The 25,509-nt window shown below is 40.1% G+C and overlaps 1 protein-coding gene and 1 pseudogene across 1 annotated transcript; one reads left to right on the plus strand and one right to left on the minus strand.

Moving 5' to 3' along the window:
• Positions 1–227: 227 nt before the first annotated feature.
• Positions 228–18,274, plus strand: LOC143885266 (small ribosomal subunit protein eS10z-like). Its single transcript, XM_077389340.1, has 5 exons — positions 228–355; positions 446–494; positions 1,837–2,119; positions 2,215–2,356; positions 17,973–18,274. The coding sequence occupies exons 1-5, from the start codon at positions 353–355 to the stop codon at positions 18,048–18,050; spliced, it is 555 nt and encodes a 184-aa protein (XP_077245455.1). The 5' UTR covers positions 228–352; the 3' UTR covers positions 18,051–18,274.
• Positions 18,275–18,511: 237 nt separating this feature from the next.
• Positions 18,512–21,476, minus strand: LOC143885265 (pentatricopeptide repeat-containing protein At3g57430, chloroplastic-like; annotated as a pseudogene).
• Between the last annotated feature and the right edge of the window lie 4,033 nt (positions 21,477–25,509).

The following is a 25,509-nucleotide window of genomic DNA, read 5'->3' on the forward strand; positions in this document are numbered from 1 at the left end:
TAGATTACCAATAGGGAAATTATATATGTACCCCCTAGTCCTCCCCGAACCACCCCCTTTAGTGTTTTTACTTACACTACAAGTGGGTAGCCCATGGAAGAATAGGGAAACAAATGAATGGTTCCGATCATCCAAATATGTGGGCCCCACTGACATAGAGGCCCAATTGGGAAGTGATGTACTTTCCCCCCTTTTCTATCATGGACCACCCTATTGAGTATTGAGTGTTGGCCCAGGGAAAAATGGGGTACATATAGATTATTATTCCCCCTATACAAAACCTCAATCTAGGGTTTCGAGGATCCTCTCGCAGAAGGAGAACGGAGCAGAGAGAAATTTTCTCTTCGCAACCATGGTAGGGCTTTTTCCCTTTCATTCTCGTCTTTTTAATCCATCTTTTGTTAGGAATTCTAATCTTATCTCTTTTCCTCATTCCTCTTTTCAGATCATCCCAGAGAAAAACCGCAAGGAGATCTCGAAATACCTCTTTCAAGGTTATTTCTCTTCTTTCTAATCTTCTTTTTATTTTATCTGTTTTTATCACTTCAGTTTGTGATGTGTTACATACATGTTATGATTTATGTGATGTAGTTACAAATCAGTTATTATAGGGTTATGCATTTTAGATTTGTGGGTGTTTGTTACTTAATGTGTGTCATGTAAGTGGGTAAATAGATTGGATACATGGATTTTAAAATCAAGGATTTTAAAATCTTGAATTTTACAATCTAAAACCTTGATTTTATAAGATGAAAGTTGAATTTTATAAAAAACCTGGATTTTACAATGTTGCAGTTATTGTAGGGTTATGCATTTTAGATTTGTGGGTGTTTGTTACTTATTATGTGTCATGTAAGTGGGTAAATAGGTTGGCGATCTGGGCAGATTGGATACATGAATTTTAAAATCAAGGAAGATTTTACAAGCTATAACATTGATTTTATAAGATAAAAGTTGGATTTTATAAGCTAAAACCTGGATTTTACAATGTTGCATTATAAAATCTGGATCTTAGCTTATAAAATCCAGGTTTTAGCTTGATTTTTTACCGCCCTAATTGTATAATTACGGGTTTGTATCTGTCTTTCTTGGTTTGTATCTGTGTCCTTGTTCTTGAAGGGGGACCTTCTCAGTCTTCTTTTAATGAATTCTGTTACCATTCAAAAAAAAATAAAATCCAGGTTTTAGCTTATAAAATCAAGGTTCTAGCTTGTATAATTCTGGATTTTTGTTTACGTACTATGTCACAAATATTGTTCTTGAGAATTTCTTGGCAAGGGAAAATCTCGGGATATATTATTTTTTATTTCTTTGGGTTTATATAGGGGGAAAAACTATAAAATAAGATTATTTAAAAATATATAAAAAGAGATAAATTAAGAAAAATACATAAAAATATAAAATACCATCAAAACATTGTGATATTATTGCGGTAAATGAAAATATCACTATTTTTTAAATTCTCAGAATTATTTCGGGATTTTGTCGTTTTATCAAAATATAGCAATAGAATGGCTATATTTTGAAAAAGTCGGAGATATTTGTGACATAGCTTATATAATCCTGAATAATAAAATTCATGTATCAAAATGGCCTGATTTTGTTTGTATTTAAGGAGTTACATCTTAATGAAAAATGTAGAGAATTTGCAACCAAAATAGAAACGTATATTTCAAGAGAGTTATGTTCCTCTGGAGTCGTAACTTTAGGAGGTCCAGTTGCCTTGAATAAACCTGTTCCCTCTCTTTAATATCTTTTTCTTTGTTTATTTGTGTTACGGCGAATTATACACATAACAGTTTGATTTCGATTTCTCTGCTTCTTGGGAATTTGCAGAGGGCGTCTGTTATGCCAAGAAAGATTACAACTTGGCGAAGCACCCAGATATCGACGTGCCGAATCTCCAGGTAATAAAGCTGATGCAGAGCTTCAAGTCAAAGGAATACGTGCGCGAGACCTTTGCCTGGATGCACTATTACTGGTATCTCACCAACGATGGTATCGAATTCCTTCGCACCTACCTTAACCTTCCATCTGAAATTGTGCCTGCCACGCTGAAGAAATCTGTCAAGCCCGTTGGAAGGCCCATGGGTGGTGGCCCGCCTGGCGATCGCCCCCGGTACGAAGATTGATCTCTTTAGCTCTGTTCTTCATCTCTTCTCTTTATTTTGTTTTGTTATTTTGTTGTAATGTTCTATTTACTTTGAATTGTAGAGGCCCACCTCGGTTTGAAGGCGATCGCCCTAGGTTCGGTGGGGACCGTGATGGTTATCGTGGCGGAGGCCCCCGAGGGCCTTTGGGCGAGTTTGGTGGTGATAAGGGAGGAGCTCCACCTGAATATCAGCCTTCATTCAGGGTAATTTGTTTGATTTAAAAGTTTTTTTAAAACATTTTCTCTAAATTACATGAATGGATTTTATTGATTGTGTGTCTATAATTGGTGTTTACATGTTGAGGACTGCATTGGTTTTATACGTGCATTCTATAGTCATGTTCATAACATTGTTGAATTAATTTGGGTTCCTAGAATTGTGTGTAAGACACACTACTCTAGTAAAAAAAATATATATGCATATCGCTACCGTCTAGTGAAAGAAGATAAAATCTGTATCCTAAAGTTGTATCAGTGGTGCTTTTGTGATTTTTTCATTCGGTGTCCTTTGTTTGAAGGGAACATTTTTTACAATTTAATTGCTGGCCTGAAATATACCAATTTGTTTAGGTCTAGGAAGTGACATTTTATACGGTGTAAGCCCTTATAGTCCTTTATTTTTCCGAAAGTACTGTACGGACCACATCATAGGATGATCCAAACCGTCCATGTGATGGAACACAACTTAAATAGGTTGCCAAAAATAATTTCCATGGGATGATCCTAGCCCTCTGATTTATGGTCCTCTATAGATCGGAGGACTAGGATCATCCCATGGAAATGATTTTTGGGTCCCGACCTATTTAAGTTGTGGCCCATCACATGGACGGTTTGATCATCCTATAGTGTGGTCCGTACAGTACTTTCGGTAAAAAAAGGGACTATAAGGGCTTGCACCGTATAAAATCTCCTAGGAAGTCGAATGGATAGGGAATTACTTCGCTTAAAATCGAATATTAATTATGATTGGGGGTCTAGTGGGAAATGTCTTCTCTCGAAGAAGAAAGGAAGATATTCAGATGCTAGATTGGGGAAGATGCCTTCTATTTAAGTGATATTATGAAGATTCTATCTTGGAATGTTAATGGTCTGGGGTCCTAGGAGAAAAGATTACAGGTTAAAGAATTGTTAAAAGTTTGGAAGCCAGAGGTAGTCTGCATTCAGGAAACAAAAATGGCATCCATTAGTAGCTTGGATATCAGAAGTTTGGGTTTCAAAAAAGAGTGGGATTTTATTTTCTTAGCTTCTAAAGGGGCGTCGGGGGGTTTGCTGTTAGCCTGGGATAGTGTTTCTTGGTCTAGAAAAGAGGTGTGGTATGGAGACTTCTCCTTATCAATTTCTCTCCAAAAGGTAGTGGATAAGTCTGATTGGCTCTTCTCTGGAGTCTATGGTCCATTTACATCTACCGAAAAAGGCCTTTTTTGGGAAGAATTGGTCAAGGTCAGAGAGTGTTGTTCTCATCCCTGGTGTATTGGGGGTGATTTTAATGAAATTAAGGAAGTAGGGGAGAGGTTAGGGTGTACTAGAGTCACTAATAACATGAATGTTTTCTCTGATTTTATAGCAGACAATGAATTAGTTGATTTTCCCTTGAGTGGTGCCTCTTTCTCTTGGGCCAGAGGGCAGTGTAGAAGTAGGCTGGACAGACTCTTGATTTCTGGGAAGTGGTTGGAACTCGTTCCCGAGGTTTTTCAGAAAACGCTTCCTCATTTGGTGTCGGATCACTGTCCAATTCTATTAGATCCTCGAATGGAATCGTGGGGTCCATCTCCTTTTAGATTTGAAATTGCTTGGCTGGAGTCTCCCCAGATGTAGGAGAGGTTAGGGGGCTGGTCGTCTTCTTGTCATGTGGTAGGCCCGGCTGACATAGTTATTGGAAACAAACTGAGATTTGTTAAGGCAAACTTGAAGGCGTGGGTCAAGGAGAGAAAGCTACTTGATCACGGGCGTAAGCGATGGCTGGAGAATCGAATGTTAGAATTAAATGCTCTGGGGGAGTGTGGTCTTGCTTCGGAAAAGGATTGGGAGGAGCTGGGAAAGGTTAGCCACGAGCATAATAGTTTGCTGCTTTAGGAAGAAATAACCTGGTGTTAAAAATCCAGAGTTAAGTGGATTGTAGAGGGTGACAAAAATACTGCCTATTTCCATGCTATGGCTAGTGTTCATAGGAGAAGGAATAGAATTGAATCTCTGGTTGTGGCAAGGGAGAGAGTTTCTAACAAGGAGGTGATTACAGAAGAAATTCTCAGCTTTTTCAAGGATTTGTATTCTTCTGATGGTATCCTTCGCCCTATCCCGCAAGAGGTGAATTTTGACAGTTTAAGTTTGGGGGAAGCTGCCAACTTGGAAGTTCCTTTTACTGAGTAGGAAGTAAAGAAAGGTTTATTCTCCTTGGCTAAAGATAAAGCTCCTGGCCAGGACGAATTCTGTTTGGCTTTCTTCCACGTCTGTTGGGAAGTTGTTAAATCGGATCTGATGAGTTTTTTCTAAGAATTTTTTGAAGGGCTTGCTCTAGACAAAGGAACTGGGGCAACCTTCATTACCCTAATACCAAAGGTAGAGGGGGCTTCAAAGGTGTCGGAATTTCGTCCGATAAGCTTAGTCGGTTGTTTATATAAAGTATTGGCAAAAGTTTTGGCGGATCGCCTCAAATTAGTTCTTCCCTCCATAATATCAGATAGTCAAAGCGCTTTTGTTAATAAAAGACAAATTCTGGATTGTTCTCTCATTGTAAACGAAGCTATTGACGCCTACAGGCGTAGCGGTCAAGGAGGAGTCTTGTGTAAACTTGATATGGAAAAGGCTTACGATCGGGTTGAGTAGGAGTCTCTGGACTATAGTCTTGGAAAAATGGGTTTTGGTTCTCGGTGGAGAGGTTGGATTAGAGATTGTGTATCTTCTGCTTGGTTCTCAGTCCTCATTAATGGCTCTTCCAAAGGTTTTTTCAAATCATCTAGGGGGTTAAGGCAAGGGGATCCGCTATCCCCCTTTCTCTTTGTGATTGTTGCGGAGTCTCTTAGCCGGCTTTTGAGAAAAGGTAGTGAGTTGCGACTTTTTGAAGGTTTCTTAATCGGGAATAATAAAGTGGAGGTTTCGCTCCTTCAATTCGCAGATGATACGTTGCTATTCTGTGCCCCAGTGTTCTCTCAGATATTGAATCTTAAAGCCATCTTAAGGTGTTATGAGATGATTTCGGGCCAAAGAACTAACTTTTCGAAGTCAGGGTTATATGTTATAAATGTTACTTCTTCCGAAGCTTCTGTCTTTGCAAGGATTCTGGAGTGCTCTTTGAAGTCTTTGCCTGCTTCTTATCTTGGCCTTTCTTTGGGGGTGGGAAGACCGAATAAACTATTTTGGAATCCAATCATCAATAGAGTTGAGAGGCGTCTAGACTCCTGGAAACGTAATTTGATTTCTAAAGGTGGGCGGTTAGTTCTCATCAAAGCAGTTCTATCTAGCATTCCAATTTATTTTCTCTCCTTGTTCAAATGCCCAGTGAGTGGTCCTTAGAATTGAACAGATTCAAAGGAGGTTTTTGTGGGGGGGCTCTCTTTCCTCTGGTGGAATTCCCCTGGTTAAATGGAGTTCTGTGTGCCTCCCTTTGAAAAATGGAGGGTTAGGGATTCGGAGAATAAGAAGCTTTAACATGGCTTTATTGGGCAAGTGGCTGTGGCGGTTTGGGTCAGAACCCTTTGCTTTATAGGTAAGAGTATTAGGGAGCAAATATGGGGTGCGGGAAGGAAATTGGTGTACTGCGGATAATTTTAAGTTCAAAGGTCTAACTGTTTGGCGGGATATTTTGAAGGTTGAGGTTCTTTTCTCCAAAGGTATTCGCTTTAAAGTTTATGTTGGGGATAGAATCCGTTTCTGGTCAGATCCGTGGTGTTCAGCAGCTCCTCTCAAGGAAATGTTCCCTGATCTGTATCTAGTGTCTTCTCAAAAGGCGGGATGGGTGGCGGATTTTTTTGAAAGGGTGAACTCAGTAGTAGTTTGGAAGCCAAAGTTCAGACGGAATTTTTTTGATAGGGAGTTGAATTCAGTCCTTGAATTAATGGCCTTGATTGAAGGGTGTTATATTAAGAGGAGTGGGAGTGATTCCCGCGTATGGTTTTGGTGTACATCCGGACTTTTCTCTGTTAAATCATTCTATCATCAGTTGGTGTGTAGCGAAGTGGAGGCTCCTTATGCTTCGATCTGGAAGTTTTCTTGCCCGCCAAGGATTTCCTTTTTTGCGTGGGCAGTATGTTGTGGTCGTATCTAGACAATAGACTTCCTGCGGAAGAGAGGGATGATTTTGGTCAACCATTGCCCTTTATGTTCTTCAGATGGTGAATCCATTAATCATCTTTTCATTCATTGTAAATTTGCTCGAGATATATGGGGTTATATCCTATCTCGCTTTGGGGTATCTTGGGCTCTCCCTAACACCCTATCTGATTTCATTAAAAGCTGGGAATGGTGCCCCTGGAAAAGAAAGGGTAAGTTGCTATGGAAGATGTGTATGGTGGCTTCATAGTGGTTCATTTGGAAGGAAAGAAATTCCCGAGTGTTTGAAGGTGTGGCAAAATCGTCTTACTGGATATTTATTAATATCATTTCCGAGGTTATTTCTTGGGCTAGAAGCCTACCTATGTTTCATTTCGTCTCAACGTATGATCTTTGGGAAGGTTGGCAGACTATTTGCAAGGAGGGGATTAGCAAAGTTAAAATTACTCAACCCTGGCTCCCTCCCCCTGAGGGAATGATAAAGCTGAATTTCGATGGATCCTCTCTTGGCAATCCTGGTGATGCAGGGATTGGGGGTTTATGCAGAGATTCTAAGGGGGATGTTCTCTGGGCTTTCTCGGGCCCCATTGGAGTGGTGGATTCGAATGAAGCGGAAGTGAGAGCTGTTCATTGTGGGATTAAGTCGTTGGATATGTCTGTGTTAGATAAGGTGATAGTGGAAGGGGACTCCTCTAATGTGATTCTCTGGCTTCTGGGTGCGGCCTCTCCTCCGTGGCATTTTTTATCTCTCTTTGAGGAACTAGATGATTTAGTTCTTCTCTCGTCTATATCCTTTAGGCATGTGAGGAGATCAGCTAATTCAGAGGCGGACTCCCTAGCTCGGAGTGGTGTATTTAGGCCTAGCTTGGAGCGGTTTGATTATCTCCCTCCTTGATTTTGTATTTTCTGTCTCTCACTCTTTCTGTATGTTGCTTTGAACCAGCTCGGTTCTTAATATATTCTTTTTATACCTTCTCAAAAAAAAAATCTCCTAGGAAGTTATAATTTTCCATTGATTCATGTCTACATGGTCTCAGGTTTCTTCACCTCTGTCATTGTATTGGTTTTTGAATGTGACATATTCATAGGGTAAGAAATACTACAATTGTTTGCTTATTCTGTCAAGGTTTCTTATTCTGTGACATGTGAGTTTCTTCCTGTTATTCCTAGATTTTAGCAAGCCCTATTCTTGCTTCTTTTGAAGGTCCCTAACGTTGTTGGCATCTTTTGTTGATATTTTCTATCATAATTATCTTCGTTTTTGGATGGGATGATATCGTCTGAGTGTTGGTTGTTGCAAAGGATAAGATACCCACCCTTGATATAAGTTTGTCCTCGGAAATGCTACTTGCGTTTTATCTTTGTTCTAGGTCACAGTTTTTGTACCAACCAATTTCAAATCTCCCTCCCATAGCTCTCCAACCACATTGACTTCAATTATTCATCAACTTTAATATTACCTTTCTGAATGACCTGCCTCTCACTTGTCTTCCTTCTCTATTGCTACTTCATTATTACTTTATTAGTGATGTTGTGGTGCAAACCTAGGGTTCGCAGGTTGACTTCTGGGGATTTAGGAGCAATAAAAGGGTTCTAATTCAATTATAACAGCAACATTCATCTCCAAACCAGCATAAACATAGTATGAATAATAAAAATCAGCAAAGAATTTTAAAGAAATTCTAAGCTTGAAATTTCAGTCATTAATAGAAATTAAATTATCCATACCATGTTCCATACTATAAGTCACAACAAGAGGTAAATAATCAATATGAAGTAAAATCTAGGGGTGCAACTTGGGCGGGCTCAACCCGGAAAAAAGTCGGGTTGGTTCTGGTTCGGGCTCGGGTTGGGTTTTCTCAACCCGGGTTGAGTTCGGGTCGGGTTCGGGTTGAGGGCTTGGGCAACCCGACCCGAGTGAACCCAACATTTGTAATAATTTTTTTAATTATTTAAGCTTAAAATCTCGGGTTGGGTCGGGTTGGTAAAAAGGGTTCCTCGGTTCAGGTCGGGTTGAACCTCGTTGGGTTGGAACTCGGGTCGGGTTTGGGTTCGGGTTGAGCAAATGGTTGCTCGGGTTGGGCCGGTTGGCCTCAACCCGACCCTAGTTGCACCCCTAGTAAAATCAGTCCTCAATTGTTAATCTGTTTCAATAATCAGATCTATGAAATTCCCCTAATATGGCCTACAAGATGTCCCAAGAGGTGAGGATACGATGGATGAATGGTGAAAGCAAGGTAGGGTGATGGGCAACAAAGGTAGGGTTGATCCAGGTTAAAATAAGGGTGTAGGGACTATTAGAACAGCCATTTAAAAAAAAAAGGGACTATTAGAACAATTCAAAAGGCTAGGAAAATATGGGTAGGCTTCTAAAAATGAAAGTGAATATGTTTCGTACCTGGGATTGACATGCCAGATGTCTAGCCTTGATCGTCGTCTATTGGTTGGCTCCAAAAGAAGAGAGCAAGCTAGAGAGGGAAAAGGGGGCTGTCACACAGCCAAGATAAAATGAGAGGGAGAAGGATGCAGAATCAAGTATACGAGAGGAAGAAGAGATGAGGGTGAAAGAATGGAGAGAGAGTGGAGGGGGGGGGGGGTGGCGTTTTGTTTTTCCAAAATTGATGGTTTTGGGGTTGTGTTAGGGTTTTTATAGGGTTGGGGCTTCAGTTTAAGTGGGGGCTGAGGGGTCTTTTTCCAAGTTTAAGTGGTGGGGTTCTGGGGTTGGCTTTTCGTTTTTCCAAGATTGATGGTTTTGGGGTTCTGTTAGGGTTTTTATTTACTATAAAAAGGTATGTCTATACTTACTAAGAATAGTCAGCATGCATTTACTAAAATAGTAAGTTTGTACTTTCTAAAAGTATAAGTGTGTATTTTGAAAGGTAGAGGGACAGTAAGAGGGGTTCCTCAAGCCGAGAGAGAGAGAGAGAGAGAGAGAGAGAGAGAGAGGACGTATTACGTTTTTCCATGGGGGTGGCTGAAGGATTTTTCGCCAAGGTTTGTATTTACTAAAAAAGTGTGCCTATACTTACTAAGAATAGTAAGCATTCATTTACTAAACTAGTAAGTTTGTACTTTCTAAAAGTAGTTTGTATTTTGAAAGGTACAAAGAGGGGTTCCTCAGGCCGTGTGAGTGTGTGTCGGGGGGGGGGGGGGGGGGGGGGATCACCAGAGAGGAGGCGTTTCGTTTGTCCAAGACTGAAGGTTTTTTTTTTTTTTTGAATGATAGCCAATTTTAATACTGAAACGGACCGAGACTATTTTGGGTTTGTGTTAGTGTTTTTATAGGGTTGGGGCTTTAGTTTAAGTGGGGGCTGAGGGGTCTTTTGCCAAGGTTCGTATTTACTAAAAAAAGTACGTCTATACTTGCTGAGAATAGTAAGCATGCATTTACTAAAATAGTACGTTTGTACTTTCTAAAAGTAGTAAGTTTGTATTTTGAACTCATTAAAAAGCTAACTGAAATAAAATAATGGATCATATCATGCTGTCTTCATTTTCCGTTGCCATTATGTAATGGCTGATTTGGTAATTCCATGTTATGGTTTCTCTTTTAGTGAACATTTTTACTATTCGTGAAAAAGAAAAACTCTCTTTACCTCTCTCCAATCTCATTCAGCACTTGTCTCTTTGTAGTTTATCGATGATGGAAGGTTATTTACTGTCCACTCCGTTCCCCCATTGGCTTGCTACTTTTCAAAGCTCTTGCTTGCCCGTTCTTTCATCTTCTTTCATATGGTTTAGAAGAGCTTCTAGTCTTTGTTCATGGCCTTAAATGGACACTCTTAACTTGCTTCCCTTTTAGGGACTTTTTTTTACACATGTAGGCCCCTCCCTCCCTCTCCAAGTCTGCCCTCCTTAGCACATTTAAACTCTTCTATGATCCCGTCCACCAGTCTCATAAATTTGACCTGATTGATAAAGCTGATTGGATTCTAAATATTTAACCATGACCATTTGACCTTTTGGGGCCCTATATATATATAGAGGAAAGTGAAGCTACACCGCCGGTGTAGCTAACTTAGCTACACCGCCGGCTTAAAATACAATGGGCCCACATTGTTTTGGTGATCCAAACCATTCATTTGATCGGCCCTCACATAGATAGGGTGTCCACCAAAAATCAGCTCCATAGGATCATCCCAACCCTTCAAACTGTGGAGGCAAAAATGGACAAATTTGTGAAGGTTTTTACACGTTCATTTTTGCCTCCACAAATCGTAGGGTTGGGATGATCCTATGGAGCTGATTTTTGGTGGACACCCTATCTATGTGAGGGCCAATCAAAAGAATTCTTTGGATCACCAAAACAATGTGGGCCCATTGTATTTTAAGCCGGCGGTGTAGCTTCACTTTCCTCATATATATATATATATATATATATATATATATATATATATATAGAGTGTCCACAAAAAATCAGATCCATAGGATCATCCTAACCATTCAAACTGGGGAGGCAAAAAATGGACTAATTTGTGAAGGTTTAAAGACATCCATTTTACCTCCACAAATTGTAGGGTTGGGATGATCCTATGGATCTGATTTTTTGTAGACACCCTATCAATGTGAGGGCCTTTAAAATGGATGGCTTGGATCACCCAAACAATGTGGGCCCCCACTGTATTTTAAGCTAGTGTAGAGAACTCTCTACACATGTGTAGGAACCGTTTTCTCATATATATATATATATATATATATATATATATAGAGAGAGAGAGAGAGAGAGAGAGAGAGAGAGAGAGAGAGAGAGAGAACGGTTTCTACACACAAGTGTAGATAAGTTATCTACACACTAGCTTAAAATACGGTGGGGGCCCACATTGTTTGGGTGATCCAAAGCATTCATTTGATGGGCCCTCACATAGATAGGGTGTGCCCAAAAATTCAGCTTTATAGGATCATCCTAACCCTTCGAATCGTGGAGGCAAAAAATGAACAGATCTGTCAAGGTTTATACACGTCCATTTTACCTCCACAAATCATAGGGTTGGGATAATCCTATGGGGCTGATTTTTTGTGGGCACCCTATCTATGTGAGGGCCAATCAAATGAATGGTTTGGATCACCCAAACAATATGCCCTCCACTGTATTTTAAGCTAGTGTGTAGTTAATTTATCTACACTTGTGTGTAGAAACCGTTTTCTCATATATATATATATATATATATATATATATAGAGAGAGAGAGAGAGAGAGAGAGAGAGAGAGAGAGGTGTTGGTGCGCTCAAGTCGTTATAACGCCTCCCATTGGTTCCTGTATGTGGGACCCAAATATTTAAACCAATGGAAGGCATTATAACGACTTGAGCACACCATTTTTTTGGTGCACTCAAGCGCACCAACACTTTTCTGATATATATATATATATATATATATATATATATATATATATATATATATATATATATATATATATATATATATATATATATATATATAGGGGGCGTGGTTCATGAGCTAGAGTTCACAAACCACTTCTCCCATAGTTGTTTGACTCATCCAACCCATTCATTTTATAGGACCTCACATAGATAGGATGTTCCTAAGAAACCACCTCCATACCATAACCCTAACCATTGGATCTATAGAAGCCCATTTTCTAACCATCCATTTTAAACCTCCACTTTTGGAGTGGTTAGGATGATCCAATGGACCTGATTTTTGGTACACACGCTATCTATGATGGGGCCTTACAAATGAATGGTTCGGATCACCACAAAAATGTGGGACCCATATGTTTGTGGCACTCGAGCTCATATAAGCTTATATGAGCTCTAGCTCATGAACCGTTTTCCCATATATATATATATATATGAGTTAAGTGAAGCTACACATACGTGTAGCTAACTTAGCTACACCGACGGCTTAAAATACAGTGGGCCCACATTATTTGGGTGATCCAAACCATTCATTTGATAGGCCCTCACATTGATAGGGTGTGCCCAAAAAATCAGCTCCATAGGATCATCCCAACCCTTCAAACTGTGAAGGCAAAAATGGATAGATTTGTGAAGGTTTTTACACGTCCAATTTTGCCTCCACAAATCGTAGGGTTGGGATGATCCTATGGAGCTAATTTTTTTGGCACACCCTATCTATGTGAGGGCCCATCAAATGAATGGTTTGCATCACCCAAACAATGTGGGGCCCACTGTATTTTAAGCCGTTGGTGTAGCTAAGTTGGCTACACGTATGTGTAGCTACACTTTTCTCTCTCTCTCTCTCTCTCTCTATATATATATATATATATATATATATATATATATATGGGAAATGTTATCAGCACTATTGTATTTTGATGATCACACTCCTCACTTTATTAAAAGTACGGTATGGTCTGCACCATAGGATGATCCAAACCGTCCATTAGATGGGCCACGACCTAAATAGGTTGTGCCTCAAAACTCATTTCCATAGGTTGATCTTAACCTTCCGATCTGATTGTTAGGAGGTTGATCCTTACCCTCTATAGATCGGAGGGTTAGGACCAACCTATGGAAACAATGTTTCGGGTACAACCTATTTAGGCCGTGGTCCATCTAATGGACGGTTTGGATCATCCTATGGTACGGGCCATACCATAGTTTTAATAAAGTGAGGACTGCGATCATCAAAATACAGTACAGCTAATAACATTTCCCTATATATATATATATATATATATATATATATAGCTACACCGCCTGCTTAAAATACAATGGGCCCACATTGTTTTGGTGATCCAAACCATTCATTTGATTGGCCCTCACATAGATAGGGTGTCCACCAAAAATCAGCTCCATAGGATCATCCCAACCCTTCAAACTGTGGAGGCAAAAATGGACAAATTTGTGAAGGTTTTTACACGTTCATTTTTGCCTCCACAAATCGTAGGGTTGGGATGATCCTATGGAGCTGATTTTTGGTGGACACCCTATCTATGTGAGGGCCAATCAAATGAATTCTTTGGATCACCAAAACAATGTGGGCCCATTGTATTTTAAGCCGGCGGTGTAGCTTCACTTTCCTCATATATATATATATATATATATATATATAGGGGACACTGTTAAGCTTATATGAGCTAGAGTGCTCAAACACATGGGTCCCACATTTTTTGTGGTGATCCAAACCATTCATTTGCAAGGCCCCATCCTAGATAGGGTGTCTACCAAAAGTCAGGTCCATTGGATCATCCTAACCCCTCCAAAAGTGGAGGGCAAAAATGGGTAGATTTATCGACAAACAGTGTCTGTCCATTTTTCCCTCCACTTTTGGATGGGTTAGGATGATCGTATGGACCTGATTTTTGGTACACACCCTATCCATATAGAGGCCTTCCAAATGAATGCTTTGGATCACCCCAAAAAATGTGGGGCCCATGTGTCTGTGGCACTCTAGCTCATATAAGCTATATGAGCTCTAGCTCACGAACAATTTTCGTACATATATATATATATATATATATATATATATATATATATATAAAGTGTAGTTACACATACGTATAACTAACTTAGCTACACCGACGCCTTAAAATACAGTGGGCCCCACATTGTTTCGGTGATGCAAACCATTCATTTGATGGGCCCTCACATAGATAGAGTGTGCCCAGAAAATCAGCTCGATAGGATCATCCCAACCCTACGATTTGTGGAAGCAAAAATGGATGTGTAAAAACCTTCACAAATCTGTCAATTTTTGCCTCCACAGTTTGAAGGGTTAGGATCATCCAATGGAGCTGATTTTTTGGGCATACCCTATCTATGTGAGGGCCTATCAAATGAATGGTTTGGACTTTGGTTCACATAAACAATGTGGGCCCACTATATTTTAAGCCATCGGTGTAGCTAAGTTAGCTACACGTATGTGTAGCTACACTTTTTTCTCTCTCTCTCTCTCTCTCTCTCTCTCTCTCTATATATATATATATATATATATATATATATATATATATATATATATATATATAGAGGAAAGTGAAGCTACACCGCCGGTGTAGCTAACTTAGCTACACCGCCGGCTTAAAATACAATGGGCCCACATTGTTTTGGTGATCCAAACCATTCATTTGATAGGCCCTCACATTGATAGGGTGTGCCCAAAAAATCAGCTAGGTAGGATCATCCCAACCCTTCAAACTGTGGAGGCAAAAATGGACAGATTTGTGAAGGTTTTTACACGTTCATTTTTGCCTCCACAAATCGTAGGGTTGGGCACTCTAGCTCGTAAGATCGAACCAAAAAATGTGGGACTCATGTTTTGTGGCACTCTAGCTCATATACGCTATATGAGCTCAAGCTCACAAATATATATATATATATATATATATATATATATATATATATATATATATATATGAGGAAAGTTTTTCTAGTCGGCCGACTAGAGAACCTTCTCTAGTCCGCCGACCAAAAAACACAGTGGTCCCACATTATTTGGATAATCCAAAACATTCATTTGATAGGCCCTAGCATAGATAGGGTGTGCCCAAAAAATCAGCTGCATAGGATCATCCTAACCCTTTGATTTGTGGAGGTTAAAAATGGACAGATTTGTGGAGTTTATAAGCGTCCATTTTAACCTCCATAAATCGAAGGGTTAGGATGATCCTATGGAGATGATTTTTTAGGCACATCCTATCTATGTCAGGGCCCATCAAATGAATGCTTTGGATCATCAAAACAACGTGGGCTCACCCTGTTTTTAACCTCCACCGTCCATTTTTAACCTCCACAAATCGAAGGGCTAGGATGATCCTATGGAGCTGATTTTTTAGGCACACCCTATCTATGCCAGGGCCCATCAAATGAATGGTTTGGATCATCCAAACAACGTGGGCCCACTGTGTTTTGGTTGGCGGACTAGAGAAGGTTCTCTAGTTGGCCGACTAGAAAAACTTTCCTCATATATATATATATATATATATATATATATATATATATATATATATGCTTACTTTGTCTTCATCCATCCTTAATGTGTGTAGGGCTGCAAACGAGCCGAGCTTTGGGGTGTTCGGGCTCGGCTTGCTTAGTTTTTATGAAGGCGGCTCGTTTTTGGCTCTCCTCATGAAATATTCGATCAAAGCTTAGCTCGGGCTCAGCTCGTCTCAAGAATGATAAAAACAGACAGCTGTGGGATTTGACCTCAGGCCCTCTAAATCCAGCGCATTAACCACTCGGTCAAACTTTCATTTCTGATAAACAGCCCACATTCTTTTATTTTATCAATAAAAAACAAACATAATCCGAGCTTTAAAGCTCGGCTCGGCTCGGCTCGTTGATGAACCGAGCCTAAAAAGTTCACGAGCTTGTTCGAGCCGAGCTATACAAAGCTCAGGTTCGGCTCGTTTATTTGACGAGCCTAATTTTTGGGTTCGGGTTCGGGTTCGGCTCGTTTAGTAAACGAACGAGCCCGAGCTGAGCTTTTAACGGGCCGAAACCAAACATGTTCGCAAGCCGGCTCAGCTCGTTTGCAGCCCTAAATGTGTGTGTGTGTGTGTCATTATAGCTTATAGCTTACTTGTGTCTTCATTCATCCTTAATGTGTGTCATTATAGCTTACTTGTGTCTTCATTCATCTTAATGTGTGTGTGTGTGTGTGTGTGTGTGTGTGTGTATCATTATAGCTTACTTGTGTCTTCATTCATCCTTAATGAATCTATCGCCATCCCTTCCCATACAACTTGTGGCTAAGGTGAATCAAATTATACCACCTCTAACCTCTTGTTAGCATCATGACTCGATATGAATTTATTGCATCAGTCCCGATCCTTCCATAACGCCTCCTTCAAACCCAATAGGGGGCCAATGCTCTTGATCAATGTCGACAAGTGTAATAGCTCCCTCATCCTACTGTGCGTCAAGAATTTTTCAATCCTTCCTGCTGGGGACACGTCCCTTGAAGAAAAACCCCCTGTGGTGATCAAGGTGTAGGCATGACATTTTGTCATGCCTCAACTGACAATAGTTCATTGCGATGGCTACAATGACGAACAATGCGTGCTTGCATTGGATGAAGAACCTTAGTAATCCTCAAACGTGAGGTATCTGGGAAGAAGCCTTGAAATAAACATCCCTCCCAAAAGAAATCTGATTTTTAAAACCCGTCCGGATTAGTCGGTCGCTTGCTTTTAATAATTTTTTACTTTTCGAAAAATAAAATAAATACACTAGTTTCTTTGATAAGGGATACTGAATCATCAATCCATTTTCCTTCTACGAAAGTGAATGCTTGGTTTCTTAGTGTCAAGTGAGATCTATTTGCGGCAAACCGTGTGTTGCTCATGAGATGTTGAGCACATTCTATGGTATCATCAACCGTTATGACTGGCTGAGGAAAATGGACTCTGAGATAGATATTCAGGGATGCTCAAGTAGAGACAAATGTATTTGCTAATGTTGTTAAAATTGGAATTTTGAACCCAATTACACTTCTTTGAGTAACTGAGTGGTCACTAGTCATACAAATGTGGTTTCTAGTCAGGTTGCTGAAACCTCATAAATCTGTACTCCATTACGTTGACAAGTTCCATTGGCAGGGGCAAAGGGTCAGCCTTTTTGGATCTCCCATTTTCTGGGCAATTAACTTTTTATAGGTTATTGTGAGTAATATTAAACTTTCCTTTGACATACGATGCGTAGATGTAATGATTTTAGTAATTATCATAGCTGCACTAGTCAGAGGATACTATGGCTTTGGACATCTATCTGGGTTTAGTTGTCATATTGACTAGGCTCTGGACAACTACAAAGTCATTGGCACCACACCATACATTTATCATGCTGACACTCTTTGTACGTCTCTGTGCAGCCCATTCCTAAGTCTTGTCATTTAGTTGGAGTCATGGATGAATATTTATTCCATCTTTGGCAGCTAATCTACTTGTTTTTATGAAACTTTGGAAAGAATAAGATTTCCTCACAGAAGACGAAATGAAAAAGGGACAGAATTGGGGATAATTATGCTCCTCTTGTGGTTCACTTTCTACACACTTTCGTGTTGATTTTCCTGTGGCCCTTTTATACTCAGTTATGCTTCATAGACATTATAGTAATTTACCAAGTAATATATTTTTTTGAATGGTTTTTTACTATATATAGCCAGGGTCACCGCTGTTTCAATAATTTACCAAGTAATATTGTAACACCTTTTTCAGAGAGGTATACTAAACTCAAGGGCACCCTTTCAAAAATGGGCTGAAAGGGCGCCCCCATCGGCTGCACCTCACCATTGTGCATTTAATACACTGACTTGCAGCCATTATAAATGCACAGTGGTGACTTGCAGCCAATGGGGCACCCTTTCAGCCCATTTTCTGCAAGGGCGCCCCTGAGTTTAGCAATCCTCTTTTTTAGAACAAATATGATGATTCAGCAGTTGTATGTGTCTAAGTGATGATCTGTTTTTTTAATTAGAAGATACACATTCTTGTTTTTTGGGACACTGCATTTTGAGCTCTTAGTGATTTCCTTTATCTTTTTACAAGTTTATGGCCCATGTCTTAGCTTGCTGGTGTATTTTCCTACTGTGCATTCACATCTGCTCTAAGTTCAGCTGCTGGAACTTGCAGGGTTCTGGTGGAAGGCCGGGCTTTGGACGTGGAGGCGGTGGTTATGGTGCAGAGCCAACGAGCTCTAGTTTTTCTTAATTGATCTGATTTGAGTATCGTAATTTTGCCAGTTAGGATTCTAGTATTAGACTTGTTCCACCATACTTGGATAATTTTTCCATTGAGCTTTAACTTCTCCATAGTGAGTTTGTTATGACATCTCTGTTTTTGTTTTTGCTTTTGTGAAACTGAATTTGAAAATTCACTTGTAATCTCCTTGTAAGTTGGGGATATAGGTAGTTCTCTGGGTCTTCTTCCAAAAAGTGCAGCTTCTTGAGTTTGGTTCTAATGAAGAACCTGTTTCAAAGAAGGGAAATGATATCAGCACAACCATATTTTGATATTTTCACGAACCACTTGTCTTTTGGTATTTAAAGAGCTGTCAAAAGGTTGTTACGTTTCCAGAAAGCTCTCACAAGCCAATTAAAGAAAAGACAGCTGGGTTTGTGAAAATATCAAAATATGGTTGTGCTCATTTCCCTTCAAAGAAATATGGCTAGAATGGGGTCATTTTTGCAGTAAAACATCTACTGCAGCAGAGGTACAACAAATTCCCATCCTTAAAACTAGATTATTTCATGGAATGATATTAATTAGTACAAGGATCAAACAGTAGAGCATTGGGTTGAGCTTCCTGGCTTGCCCGTGCAATCGTTGGAACAAATTACTATGCATTTACTGAGGTTTTACTGGACATTCTGCTCATTTTAGATGTTAATAAGCTGGGGAGTTTCGTGGCTGGAAAAACTCTGTGCCTGGCCTGCAAATGGGTGAGTAGGATGATTGCTGGCTGTTGTGAAATCTGTGCCTCACCCATCCACAGTGGGACCCATCTTTTAATCAGTTCCAATTAGTGCCCAATTTTTAATAAGCATTGGACAATTAGGCATTCCACAAAGGAAGCCCCTTCTAAGCCACTTTGCCTTTTACCGCGTACTTCAGATGAAACAGGTCTTCCTTTCCCATAGATAGGAAAATTGATAAAGATTTAAATTCCTATAGTTAGTGTGTGTGCCCTCACACTCGCTACCCTCTCAAAGCAATTGTATTCCAATCTTCTTCAGTCACATAACAATTTATGATTCACCAAACCAATGTCTCTTATATGCTCACCAATACCATTCAATACTTCAAAAACCACCGTACTCTTGGGATGCCTTGTATCCCCCACCATGAATTTGAAGCTCTCACCTCTCACCTCCACACAGCTCCACCCTGCTTCTCTCCTCGACCTCCCCCCCTTCATTTCCGCCCTCACCATAGCCGCATCCTCCCATCTCCCCGCCCCTGCATAAATGTTTGATAACGCCACTCTCCAAACATTGCTCTCTGGTTCCAAAACAGACAGCCTCTCCACAGCTCTCTTCGCAACCTCAACATTGCCAAAAACGCCACAAGCACCCAATAGAGCTCCCCACACGTCTCGGTTCGCCTTCATATCCATCTCATCTATGAAATCTTCTGCTTGTTGGAGTCGCCCTGACCTCCCCAATAGGTTCACCATGCAAGCATAATGCTCTGAACTGGGCTCAATCCCATAGTCTCTAACCATACTGTGGAAGCATTCATAGCCTTCATCTATCAGAGCTGAGTGAGCACAAGCTGAAAGAAGATTAACAAATGTGATTGCATTGGCCTGGAAACCCTCAATTCTCTTCATCTCCGAGAAAACCCTAAAAGCAGAAGGACCATCTCCATGAACTCCATATGCTGCGATCATTGAATTCCAAGAACCCATATCTTTTATAGGCATCTCCTCAAAAGCCAACTCCGAAAAATCGATCCTCCCTGACTTTGCATACATTTCTACGAGTGAATTACCAATAAAAACATCACCACAAAACCCTAATTTAATTACACATCCATGGATGATTTGGCCTTGTTCTAAAGACGCTAACTTAGCACAGGCTTGGAGCGAACTCAACATGGTCACAGAATCTAGTTTGATGCTGCCTCCACATCTGTGAAATTCTGAAAGAAGTCTCAGACCATCATGGTTAAGATCATTCTTCACATAGCCAGAGATCAAAGTGTTCCAAGATACTGCATCTTTTTCTTCCATCCTCATAAATAGCTGATATGCCGAACCGATCTCTTTGTTCTTCGCGTACATATACATGAGTGAGTTCACTAAAATGCAGTTTAAAAATCTGTGCTTAATCAGGTATCCATGTATTGTGTCTCCTTGTTTCAAAGAGCTAGAATGGGCGCAATCCTGAACAAGTGTTGCCATAGTCTCTGGACTGAGAAATCGATCTTCGCCTGTAAAACCAAATTGACTGAAAATCCTCATACCTTCGCCAGAAAAACCATTTCTAGAGTACATTTCCACCAGAGAATTCATTACTAAGACATCACTACACATCTGTACTTTTATAACCCAACCATGAATCCACCTAAAAGTCCGTGGTTCGTTCATTGAAGAGCATGCCTGGATTATGCTTAAGATTGTTACCACATTCGGCGTAATACCATCTTCAAGCATTTGGATGAACAGAGAAACTGCTCTCTCAAATATTCCATTTAGCACGCAGCCAGAAATGACCGATGTCCAAGAAACCACGTCTCTGAAACTCGATTTCACGATCAGTTCCTCGGCAATTTCCAATGACCCACATTTTGCATACGCGTTTATCAAAGAATTACTTATAAACTGATCCTTGACAAACCCATTTGCAATGAGAAATCCATGTATCATTTTCCCCATCCTCACGTCTTGCTTCTGCGTAAAAGCTTGTAAAAGAATTGCTAATGTGAATTCATTGGGCGGTGATGAGTTATCAGAAAACATTTGATAGAAAGTAGCTATTGCTTCATCGGGTTCTTCATTGTGGCAGTAACCCGCCATTATTGAAGTCCAAGAAATGACATTTCTCTCGGGCATTTTGTCAAACAGTTTACGGGCGTATTCCAAATGCCCGCATTTTGCATACACATCTAGAAGAGAATTGCTAACGAAGAGGTTGGGCTTTGAGGCCGGATTTCAAAATGCCGGCATGAATGCATGTCCCGGATTTCAAATCCCTATTGGAGGCACAGGAATTCAAGAGGCGTACGGTATGGACTGAATTGATGAAAACATCATCTATTGGACGGTGGGGATTAGTTTCTGGTCGAAGTTCTTTTTGAAATTTGGTAGGAGATGAAGATGGCGGGAGTTGGTGAAAGAAAGAAGACATCAGGGAGTAAGTAAACTGTGGGCTTTCAAAAATCACAAAAATGGGAGACCTCTTTGAATACGTCCATAGATTATTTGTATATCTATCTATCTATAGGGATTTGCTGGGGACCATGGTCTTAAGGCATTCAGCGGGCCGGCTGGAGACCTCTTTGAATACCTCCAAAGTTTTTTTTTTTTTTTTTTTTTAAGATGACTTTATTAATGGAAAACCCAAGCGAAGGGAACAAGATGTCCCCAGTACAGTGATCGGGCACGTACTCAACGTCCCTTACAGCAAGAAAGCCAAAACAAAAACGTACTGAACTATCCGTCATGAATTAATAGAAAATTATATTAATCTTGGACGATTTACAATAAGCACAGGGAATGTTTTTATAGAACACTCAAATGATAAACATAGCAAGAGAATAAGATAATTATGGAAAGACACTCTCACTCTCCTAATCTAATTCACTTGCCTAATCTAACCCCCCAACCAACCAATATAGCCTAATCAAATCAAATCTTCTAATCTCATATTTGATCTAGATTTGATTTCATTCTCTAATATGCCCCCTCAAACGTATATGGATTGAAAATCGATATACGTTTGATTACAATATATATCCTAAAAAAGAAATAGAAAAATTTGATGCACACTGCCACAATTGATATCCGTTAGATGTATGTTGCCGATATTGCCAAAGATTATTGTCGCATGTTGTTGAAAATGTGCCGCATGAAAGATGAGCTGCGAAGAGCTTCAATGAACTGGATTTGACTCAAGCCTGAATGAGCGAGTCATATTTAGGCCGATTTTGAATACCGAACCTTCTGGAAATTGGTCACTATGGACCGATGCCGGAATGGCAAGAAAAGGATCACTTGGACCGATGTTGGAATGGGCAAGAAATGGGTCCCTATGAACCAATGCCGGAATTGGCAAGAAATGGGTCCTTATGGACCAATGTCGGAATGCGCAAGAAATGAGTCCTTATGGACCAATGCTAGAATCGGCAAGAAATGGATCAAGATGGACCAATGCCGGAATGGGCAACAAAGATGAGGAAAAAAAAGAGATGGGCATCAATTAGCAGCAAAAAACGATGAAGCCAAAAAAATGGACAGGGCATTAAAAAGAGGGTGGGGCTAGATCTAAGAAAACATGGGTAAAAATTCAACTAGGAATTATAAAGGAAGAGACAAAGGCTAGACTTATGGTTTGACAAGTGAAGCTATTAAGAGAAAGCGGAAGAAGGCGAAGAGATTTGGGCCGGGCAGACGGCTACATCGGCCGTCCGCCGGAGGAAGACAATACTCTCTTATGTGCTCAGGGCAGAGGGAGGATCATTATGCTCTGCAAGGTTTTAAATTTCGGTTTCGGTACCTATTTTGGACCCCACCGAAATCCGAAATTTCGGACTGAAATTTTGTAACATTTTTAAAAAAAAATCCATTTTCTCTAAATTTCGGACCGAAATTTGGTATTTCGCGAAATATCAAATTTCGGGAAATTTCGGTTTGATACCATGTAAATTAATAGAAATTTATATTAATCTTGGATGATTTACATTAAGCACAAGGAGTGTTTTTATAGAACACTCAAAGGATAAACATAGCAAGAGAATAAGATAATTATGGAAAGACACTATCCTAATCTAATTCACTTGCCTAATCTAACCCAACCAACCAATATAGCCTAATCAAATCAAATCTTCTAATCTCATATTTGATCTTGATTTGATTTCATTCTCTAATACCCATCCCCGACCCCCATTACATTTCTCGGAAGAGTAATACATATTGATTCCAGGTATACTCCCTGTTTAGCCAATTCGTCCGCCACTTCATTCGCCATTCGCCACCTATGTTTTAGAATTGGCCGAATAGAATGAATTAATTCTTTGATTTCCGCAATGTAGTTCCTTAGGCGCCAAGGTCCCTTTGATTTATCCGAAGCCCATGTAATCACATTAGACGAATCTCCCTCTACAATTAGCGGCTTGGAGGAATATGTTGAGTACCACTTAATACCGAATAGAAGTGCCCTTGCTTCCTATTCATTTGCATCACATATCCCAATCGGTCCCAAATATGACATCAATGTACTCATGTTTTCGTCCTGAAATATGCCTCCAATACCTGCTCGCTCGCCAGCCCAGGATTACCGATTGAACTACCGTCAAAGTTCAACTTTATCCATCCCATCGGTGGGGCTATCCATTTCGGAGTTATAAGCTGTTTAGCTTTCCTTTCCCAAATAATTGCAGACCAATTCCTGATAATGTCTCCAACTCCAAAGATACCGCCTTTAAGACTCTTGACCCAAGAGATCAATTCCACCTTAACTTCAGAGCATATATGATCCAGAGGTTTAGTCTTATCTTCGAATACCTCTAAAGATTATTAATAAAGAGGCTTCGTCGCCAAACGATACAAATCTCTGGTCAGGAGAAGGAAAAAATGGCAAAAATGGGAAAAGATATAGGAATTGACTTTGAAGAAAATGAAAAAGAAACTTGGAGGATCTTCAGGGAATAGAGGGTAGAGACGGAGCCAGCAAGACCGGAAGTAGACAATCATGCAACGGACTTAGGGAGATTCGTGGTTTGCTGTAAGCCATGGGATGGGAGCAGGGGGTGGGAAATTAAGTTATTATCATGAAGATCGGAACATGGAATATAAGGGAGTGAAATACAAGTGTGACAATCCAAGAGGAGGGGGGGGTGAATTGGTCAATTAGAATTTTTAGGCTTAATTAAGAGAGATTAAAATTAATCAATTTAATTAAACACTAATTAGTTTAACCCTTGTTCAAATAGGTATATCGATAAAATCTTGGGATTAAACTTTCTAATCATGCACATTTAGCTAACCCTTGTTCAAATAGATATTATAATGCAATTTAGGGTTTAGACATTTATCTTAAGTGCATTCACTAACCCTTGTTCAATTAAAGCATAAACATAAGTAAGGTTAGAGATTACCAATTACCACACGTGCGAGAGAGAGAGAGAGAGAGAGAGAGAGAGAGAGAGAGAGAGCATTCACAAGGCACAAGATTTATAATGCTTTAGTCACAACTTGACCTACTCCACTCTACCACGTTTACCTCATTGGGATCTCCACTAAAATGATGAAACCATACACCCGACTCCTTCATCTCCGAAGGGAACAAACCCTTGCTTTTTCATTCTCAAGGGCCAAAGCGAATCCCCTCGCACGAAGCCTTGACAAGGGATTCACGCTTTTCTTCACCTTTCTTTACTCGCCGAAGAGAAGACCCTCACATGAAGAACAAATAAAAATAAAAACTCTCTTGCCTCTTAATAGGCGGATTATAAAGTTTAAGCTCACAATCACTCCATAAACAAATAAAAGCCCTATGGAGTGCCTCTTGATAACATGTAGAAATGGAAGATCAAAGAGGTTTTTAGCTTTTGAAATAAAAAGGTTGAAGCTCAAAGAAAAATGGGATTTGATTTTTCTCTAATGTTCAAAAGCTTGTAGAGATAGGTTTTAATGATGTATATAGTGTAATTTGAAAATATAACCGTTTGGGGTAAAACAAGAAATAAATTGCTTGAAAAAGTCAACCAGAAAAATGCCTCAACGGCTAGTTTGCTCGACCGCGGCGGTTGACCGGGCTACAGCGGTCGTCCGCCCCTATCGGGTGCTCTATTCTATTTTCAAATTTCTTACCGTCGTGGTCGACCAGCCACATGGCCGTCGCGGTCGACCAGCCACATGGCGGTCGCCCGGCGAGAGCTTACTGTTTGCTCAAAATATTTGGCTCAAAAACCTATCTCGGTCAACCGACCCACGACGGTCGCCCGCCCTAGACCAAATTGGATTGTTCTGTTTGAAACAGAAGAGCATCCGCGGTCGCCCGGCTTAACCCAGTCGACCGGCTCGATAAAATTCGAGATGGCCTGGATTTTCAGGTTCCATCCCGCGGTTGCCCGGCCTAGCCTGCTCGACCGACCCTGGTAAAAATTTCATTTTAACTTTAAACATCAGGGGCTTTTGGGCTATAGTCTTTAGGCTTAAGTCCAAGATTTTCAAACACATTTTTGGGTGTGTGTATGGTTTTCAAAGATGTAAAAAGTTAAGTATGAAAACCATTTGAAAACCTTTTAAAAGTGCATTTAAACATAAAATCAAGAGGACTCAAAATGCGTTCTAAAAATAAGAACCTTGAGTCTTCTTGGAATGTCTTGGCTCCTTTGCACTTTCTTGGACTTCTTCGGCTTGAGTGAACATCTTGTCCTTGTCTTGGCTCTTGTGACTTGTCCTCCAATCTTCAATGCATGTTGAGGTGTCACCATGGCATGTTCA

This window comes from Tasmannia lanceolata, unplaced genomic scaffold (assembly GCF_043159265.1).
Source record: "Tasmannia lanceolata isolate RefF3 unplaced genomic scaffold, GAP_Taslan_0.1 ptg000008l, whole genome shotgun sequence".
Classification (NCBI taxonomy): Eukaryota; Viridiplantae; Streptophyta; class Magnoliopsida; order Canellales; family Winteraceae; genus Tasmannia; species Tasmannia lanceolata.